Source organism: Hakea prostrata, chromosome 4 (genome assembly GCF_041222555.1).
Source record: "Hakea prostrata isolate BN-2017 chromosome 4, UWA_Hpros_2, whole genome shotgun sequence".
In the NCBI taxonomy this organism is placed as follows: Eukaryota; Viridiplantae; Streptophyta; class Magnoliopsida; order Proteales; family Proteaceae; genus Hakea; species Hakea prostrata.
The window spans coordinates 151,630-160,289 of record NC_142603.1 but is presented as its reverse complement, the minus strand read 5'-3'; the positions used below and the strand labels follow the sequence as shown (position 1 = coordinate 160,289).

At 38.1% G+C, this 8,660-nt stretch overlaps 1 protein-coding gene across 1 annotated transcript in view; it reads left to right on the top strand.

Moving 5' to 3' along the window:
• Positions 1-4,076: 4,076 nt before the first annotated feature.
• LOC149016872 (Insulinase (Peptidase family M16) family protein) overlaps positions 4,077-8,660 on the top strand; it is a 92,931-nt gene continuing 88,347 nt past the window's right edge. The window contains exons 1-2 of the mRNA XM_089151122.1: positions 4,077-4,369; positions 5,408-5,651. Coding sequence (XP_089007248.1) covers positions 4,197-4,369; positions 5,408-5,651 — 417 coding nt within the window. The 5' untranslated portion in view covers positions 4,077-4,196. The remainder of the gene's footprint in view (positions 4,370-5,407; positions 5,652-8,660) is intronic.

Here is an 8,660-nt window from a genome sequence, read left to right as displayed (position 1 = left end):
TTTGATAAGTTAGCCCGACAAGGGCTATTGTTTCTCCTAGGATCATGCTTCCTTGTCGTTGGTCCCATTCAATCAGCTGCTGAGTTGACCTTCTATGTCAAGGATGATTGCTATATATGTGGCGTATGTTACGCTTTTGGTCATGGATGATCGGCATCTTTCCCGATTAACTAGCATGTGGAGCCCCATCCGGGTCAGACCCGGTCGGGTAGAAATCTTCCGTATCATAAGCCCCCTATCCCGGACATTGTTTACATCGTGCGCGATAGCAAGGAAGATAAAAAAGCGCAAGTCCTTATGGAAGGTGCAAGTTGACCGGGATGAACCCGATTCAAATTATTACCTTTTAAAAAAGGTGCAAGTCCTTATGGAAGGCGCAAGATGAATGGGATTGACCTGATTCAAATTATTACCTTAAAAAAGGTGCAAGTCCTTATGGAAGGCGCAAAATGAATGGGATTGACCCGATTCAAATTATTACCTTAAAAAATGTGTTACCTTAAAAAAGGTGTAAGTCCTTATGGAAGGCGCAAGATGAATGGGATTTACCTGATTCAAATTATTACCTTAAAAAAAGTGTTACCTTAAACAAGGTGCAAGTCCTTATGGAAGGCGCAAGATGAATGGGATTGACCCAATAACATTTCTTGTGAAAATCAAAATTTACTCTTGGAAAACTTCGCATACAGCTTCTTTTCTCTCAACCTTCGCAAAGCAAACCTCAAGTGTTCAACCTGCTCCTTCTCATCCTTAGAATAATTCAGGGTGTCATCACTAAACTATTATAAATTTGTCTAAGACATCATGAAATATCCTATTCATCAAATCCATGAAAGCAGCTAGTGCATTAGCCAGTTGTCCAGGTGATGCCATTCGACCTTACAAATCCCTGCCGCAAATCAATTTTAGAGAATATCGAGGCTCCCTTCAACCCGTCAAACAAATCATCAATCCTCGGTAGATGATATCAATTCTAGATAGTAAGCTTGTTCAACTCTCTATAGTCGAAACACATCCTCATACTTCTATCCTTCTTCTTCATGAAAAACACCGAAGCTCCTCTAGGAGATACACTAGGTTGGATGAAATCTCTCCCTAATAACTCTTTTAGTTGGCCTTAAAGTTCTTTCAACTCCATCAGTGCCATCCTGTATGGTGCTTTGGATACAGGTGCAGCTCCGAGTACTAGTTCAATGACAACCTCTAACTCCCTTCCTGGGATATTCCAAGTAATTTGCCAGGAAAACATCCTTGGAGTTCTTCACCACTTCAATGTCTTCAATGGACTTCACTTCCTTCTTCTCTTATGGAAGCCCATAGTTTAGCACCCCCACTAGTTCCTTTGTTTGAAGTTCCACCACTATAGTCTTCTCCACGATGTTTTCCCACATCACCAAGAACTCGAAAACAAGGCCATCAATGGAATGAAATCGAACTTTCCCATTCAAGACATGAGATGGCTACTTTGTGAGCTGCCAGCCAATCCATGCCAAAGATTGCACTAAAATCTTTCATATCCAACTTCACAAGTGCATGAGTCCAATACATCCATCTCTTGTATTTAACCTCAAGCCAACCATTCATTTGAGCTTAAGGCAAACATAAATACCAATTGAAGTGCTTAAAAGGTCCCCCAAAACTTTATTTTTTATTTTATTTTTATTATTAATATTATTATTATTTATTATATATTTTTTTTCTACTTCAAGGGGTCTTTGGAATAAGGGGCCAAGGAAAAGGAAATTTTTTTTTGCAAGGGGACTTGGGGGTTTTTTAAATCAGATGCCCAAAAGAAGAAATTTTCAATTTTTTTTTTAAAGAGACCGGGAGGGTCTATGAAATCAGCAACCCAAAAGGAAAAGAAAAGAAAGGAATTTTTTTTTTTTTTTTTTTTTTACCAGAAACAAGGGCGACGTAGGCCAACCCGCGTGGCGCGCTGCTGGCTGGGCGCCTTAGGTCTCACTCTGCATGGCAGGCTATCTGGCATACGGCCGTCTGCGCCTCTGCGCAAGCAGTGTGCACCTACAGCCCCAAAAAACATGTTTTTCACCCATTTTTCTATCTTTTCACCTTCTCTCTTATCTTGGGGTGGTTCTTCTACACTTCTAACTCAAATCTAACCACGTGCGACGCTCTAACGTCAGATTTGACGACATCTTCTTCATAAAATCAAATGTATCTTTTTCCACACACAATCTTAGCTTTATATACGGGGTATTTCATTGATCTCACACATACCATTCTACGTGCAGCACTCCGAGGTATGCAACCTTGGGTACGGGCATCTCTCCCATGGAACCATAGGTAGGCTCTCTCGACACACCACTTGTGAGATTTCGACACAATTCGGCTGGATGCTCCCCATTCTACCAAAAAGGGCTATGAATATTAATTAGAATTGACGTGAGAGCTCTGAAGGCAATTTATAGTCTTGATCATGTGTGATAAGATAGGCTAGTTTATCAAATGAATTTTGTTAAATTTAAGCATACGTTACTAATGACTCTAAATTTGTATTGGCATTTTGATGACTATTACCATGAGTGGGCTTGAAGCAATTGAATTGATTTAACTTCGTTTCATAGCCATGGGGTGAGTTTTCCATTAGTGGAGAGGTGAACAAAGTACTTGATTTTCTATTAGTGGTCAAGGTATGATATGGTTATCATTATCTACTTAATAGGAAAGATAGATCAATATGATTGGTTGGCTTAATTTATTACTATAAATAATTTGATGGGCGTAAGGTTTTGTATTAGACCTATTTAAATATAGACCCATCCATTGCATACATCACATAATGCAACACATGCACATTGCATTATTGTGTAATTTTCTTGCAAAAGTTTCATTTATTTATTTAAATTCATTTTAGGCTCTTTTTGGTATCAATTCTCATTCTCTATTATGCCTATTTAAAATAAATAAGTACAAGAATTCATTTTTGGTCAAGAATGAAAAATGGTTTGGTGAATTTTATCGAAAATAAATTATGAAATGGAAAATAAGTTTGGTGTCAAGATAAAAAATTGTTAAAAATGATAGTAAACAAGTGAGAAAAGAAGGAAAAAGTATGGTTGTTATAAAAGAATGTGTATTGACTATTTTACCCTCATCTTACTTATAGAACTTTAAGTAAACTTACACAAATGAAGATAATGAAATTCTCATCATAATCCATAATGGACAAAAAGTTCATTATGGATTTTGGAGGTTTTTCTATTATTTTAAATAAAAATAAAATTCAGAATAGATGCCAAACAATTTAAAATAATGAAAATTTCTCATAATTGACAATGATAATTGATACCAAAAAGAGCCTTAGTGTTGTGGCGCTACTTTTTGGCTTATGGAAGCACTGGAAAAGATACTACATTTTATAATGGATGTTGTTTTATCTTAAAGGTGGTGATGTAAATTAACATTTGGCAATAGAGTACATCAATTATTACATTTGTTGGTGTAGATTCTCCCACTAGGATTAATCCATTAAGATTACTTCAATAATTGTTTGTTTAATTGAATCTAGGTCTCTTTGTGAGTTTTAGATCACTCCTAGTTTGTTTATAAACACTCAATAAACCTATTAGACATGTCCATTGAATGATCGGTGAGCCGCTTCGATGGTCAAGTCAGGTAAGGGAAGATGAGCTTGTCTGCAAATGTCGTAAAGAGCTCTAATGAACAAAATGAAGTGAACAAGACAATAAACCCTTGTTTTTGTAGCATTTATCTTTGTATTTTGAGGGTTTGGATGTTGTTTTGTTATTGTTATTGATAATGGTATCTTGTTTTTCTTTAAAAAGATCAAACCACCCAAGAAATAGAATCAAACTAAGCTAAGGCGACCATGAGGTCTACCTGTCATATTTACTATTAACTATTACTAATGATACTTACTGTCTTTTTATTTTTTTCGTTTAAAAAAGAGACTTAAAGTAGGGGCACGATGTCAGATAAGCGTCCAAAATTTATATAAAAAAAAACATTTACCAAAGTTTCTAAAAAAAAAAAAAAAAAAAAAAAACCCGCCCATAGATATAATCCCGAATAGGTAAACGGTAGAGTATCTGGAGAGACCCATCGAGGATTGGAGCAAAGAGAAGAGGTGGGTAGTTTTGGCGTTCCAACTTCCCAATTCCATCGCTCCCCCATCCCCACAGTCTCATTAATCCTGCTCTCGCTGCGTCGCTACAATGGCTTCATCATCATCTATGACGGCGAAACTTCCACATGTGTACTCTTCGAGGTTTAGGGAGGAATGTTCTCCGAGGACGAGTTTGAGTCTCCTCCTTCCCATGCCTTCGGCCATTTGCAGAACCGTGTCTAGTTTCGATAGTAAACACTATTCTGTACGTAGTACAAAGAGGTAAGCGCTGCCGCGAATATGCAGAACTTGGAAATTCTCTAATTTGGTTGTATTTATGTGGAATTCCCATCGCCAGTGATGGCTAAATGAACGCTAACAAATGCTTATGAGACCACCAGTCTGTAATTTCTTCATTGCAAGAACCGTGCATTTCGTTGCTATATATTAATTTATATCAGCTCTTGGAAACAGAAATATAGGAAATCTTTGGATTAGTATATTTGCCATACGTTTTTTGATTTCTTAGTGCTTAAAAGCTTGGGTTTCGTGCTTATCGTGTTTGCAACGTGGTACGATTCAGTCATGTTATAACCTAACATACCCGGACCTTCGGTAATATTTTATTTCCCCCCTCCCTTTTATTCGTCTGCTTCTTCAACATCGATATTATGAATAAGTAAAATTAAATCGGCAAGTATGATTTGCTAATCTTTATAATCAAGTACCCTTAGGTTGGAGAGAATCTGATTATCGATCGTTGTACTTAATGAAATTGCTCTAGATCAATTGGGAGAACTGAAAAATTTCAAAATTCCTTGCCTGATTTTATTTGTAAATCTCAGAACATTATAGCTGAACGAAAAAGTTTTGCTGCTGGAAGATGCTTAAGATTTAAAATATTGGTCTGACAAAAATGGCATTCCTGGAGTTGCATTTTTATTGAAAAAATTCTATGTAGATGTTAGAATACATTAGTTTTTAATTTTTTTTTGGGGCTAAAAGGAGGTTAGTGTTCTCGAAGTGGAAGAACTTTAGAACATTAAAGAAATGATTGCAAAACAAACGACATGTATAACTGGTTGCAATAAATTAATGTATTAGTGACGGCCCCTCCTGTTACAACTAGTTGTCTGTACAACATGAGTATGCAAGTTTATGTATTAAACTGCTAAAGCACCTTGTTGCAGAAAAAAGCGCACATGATTATTCTTGGGGTTTGGGGGTAATATGGGGTTGTTGAGATTCTTGTGGTTAGCATTATAGTGATTGGCAGTTATAACCTGGGTATATGCTGATTTGTTTTTCCCCTTGATGAAGGTGGCAACATGAAGGTAGAAATCTAATGACGCACTTCTGCAAAAAAAGGAACAGGACATGGAAAGAATGTTATTCCGTTCTTGATGCGCAAGTCCTTGCTGAATCTTTACCTGAGCAGCGTGAATGCATTACCTGTTTTGAAAGTCGCCACAGGTGTAGATCCAATAATAGGAGGTTTTCACTGAGGGTCTTACGTGACGAATCAGCCTTACCATTGTGGAAGCATTCTCTTTACAAGAGCTTTGTAAGTAAGCAAATTCAAATATTTTTTTGGTTCTGGAAACTAGATAGTTCTATGTACATTATCTCTCCTTTGTATGGAGGGGAAAAGAGAAGCCAGTTGGGAGGCTTATACTTGAATTGTTTTCGGCTTTTATATTCATAAAAAGTGTTTCTAGGATTGATTTATGAGATTTCTTTCTCCTTCCTTCCCTCAATTGTCAAGGTATCTATGCTTCTTGGTTACCTAGGTGGTGCACTAACACCTCATTGGTGTTGATTTTCCCCTCCGATTTATAAGGTTCATTGTTGCTGTAGTTGCCAAGGTGCCAGGACACTGGTGGGGTGACTAGGTGCCCACCTATGTGACTAAGTTTTATCATTTACTTATTTCCCCTCTTTTCTGATATTATTTAGTACATTATGATGTATACTTTATATCATAAGAAATCAATATTAAGGCACATCAAGTCTAAAAAAATCAACAAATAGATGGTAGACAAGACAAGTGTAAAAGCTAGATATTAAAAGCTTGGAATAGTCGAAAGCTGAAACAGACAGTTGATTTGTACCGTTCTTGGAATTGGTCATTTTCATGATATTCCTAGTCTCACATTTAGTTTACTGTCGATGTAGCTCTATATTGGAAGGATCATGGGGGCCAATTACTTGATATGTTTTATGAGTCAGCCAAGGTAACATCAAAATTGGGTGTTGGGTCCGCTAGGTGTTAGCGTTCAAAGGTATGGTTATGACCAGCAAGTGTTGAGGAAGTGAACAGCAAAGGTTTGTCATGCTCCAGCCCCTATTTGGGCTTGTTTTCCTCGGGGTAAGCCTAGGGCTGGGCCATATAGGGGTTAGGCCATTTTTGTATGGGTCTACGAGGTAATGGGCCTAAAACATGTCTACAGAGGTGGTAGATGGATTTTAGCAACGGTTTCTCATGCAGATCCAGCCCCTATTTGGGCTTTGTTTTCCTCAGGATAAGGTCTACAAGGTAATGGGCCGAAAACATGTCTATAGAGGAGGTAGATGGATTTTAGCATATCTAATTAGTTTATTTTTCTTTTGGTTTAATAGAGATCATGTCACTGCTTCAAAGTCACATGACTTAATTAGGTCGTTAGGATTGGTCTTCAATTCGTTATCCTAATTGAAACAATCCTAGGCTAGGCTGCTAAAGTTGGATTTGGAGCTATTCTGATCAAATTCGTGGTTGATTTGATTTCATTTAGTTTTTTGAGTCTTTTTAGAGTGATTAGGAGTCCTTTTATGAGTCAAAGTAGGAATTTTAGGAGGTCTATATTGTTGTAGATCGAATCACCAAGAGGCTTTCTTTTGTTGGGAAATAACCTAGGGTTCATATATGTATTGGTTGGGCATTCATTGGATGAGTTTCTATTGTAAATGGCCAACTAATGAGTCTAAAAAAAATATGGGTAATTACGTTGAGTAAGTACAAGTATAGTTTATTAAAAATTCTTTTTGATTTAGATCAATTGAGCTGGTTCTCTTAGGTTCACTTTAGGTTAGCATGTTACCACCACATGACTAATTGGTAGAATGTAATTAGGACTTTATTTTGAGTCTAATTTAGATTCCTAGTTGGTTTAGATTACCAAATAGGTTAAGGATTGGGTTATGTGGCTTGTGCCTTTCCCTTTTAGAGTAGGAGTCTATTGTTTGATGTTTTATTTACAGCTGTAATAAGGCCCATTATTGAACACATATTTGATTATTGAAATTGCTGATTGCAAGCTTGGCTTTTGAGACTGCGTGCTCTCTCTGCCATCTCCATCCAAATCTCTAATGATTCTTCTACCTCTTTCTGGCATGACCTGTGGCATCGGATGAGTATTCTTTTCACCCTTCTTGGTCCCCGCACAATTTATGTTACTCAAATCCCTATAGCAACCCCTCTCTCCAATTCTATCTCTAATGGCTCCTGGTTCCATCCCCCCACCCCGGTCTCACACATATTTGGGATCCCCCCCCTCTTATTGACTCCCCTCATGACCTCACAATTTGGCTCCCCTCCCCCTCCAAATAATTCACCATTGCCTTTGCTTGGAACTTGCTCCGTTCTCCCTCCCCCCTGGTTCCTTGGTTTTGCTTGGTTTGGTTTAAATTTCACATCCCCCGCTGCTCCCTCACCCTTTGGAGAGTTCTCAACCTTGCCATCCCCACCCAATCATTCCTCATTAGCCGCTATATCCTTGCTAGTCCAAATTGTACCCTTTGTTGGAATGGTTCAGAGGACCTCAACCACCTCTTATTCACTTGTCCCTTCTCTTGTTCCCTTTGGGGAATGGCCCTTGCTTCCATTTGGCCCCGTTCGAGGCGTTCTCTTGGATTTGGATCCTGAGAAAATTTTCTGGTTTCTCTGTTTGTGATCGGATTGGTGAGCGAGTTCTTAGTGCCATTGTCCACCATTTGTGGTGGGAGCGCAACCTTAGATGATGGACTTCCAAATCCCGATCTTTTGATTTGTTATGGAAAGCCATATGCTTTGATGTTACTTCTAGAATTCTTTCTATTCCTCGTTCCTCGGTTATTGATTCCCCAAGGAACAGGCTCATTGTTGTCTTATTTGCCCCTTTCATGCTTGGTCAAAGCATTCATCGGAGGATTTTTTATATGAATCTGGTTTTTCCCTTTATTCTTTCTCTTCTGACTATTTTGTCCAATCCGAAAGTGCATATAAGTGATAGGAGGGCACATGGGAGCTTGGGATGTGAAGGATCGCTGTTTGTTCACAAAACACAAGCTTCAAGTTCTAGATCAAATGCTAGTGGGGTTCGGTGTCACCGATCCATCCACTGGATTCATATCATTCTGGGATTTTCGTTAACCATATTAGAAGGTTGAACTAGACCCAATCCAAACAAGAAAGGTGGTTCTTGATTTTGCTATCTCATTTTAAGTGTGGCCTTGATCCTTCATTTGAATGGACATTTTAGAACTTCCTTTCTTTCCTCTTCCTATGGGAAGTTTTTGGTTGTTAAGGTAATTTCTGTTTCACTGACTCGAGCCT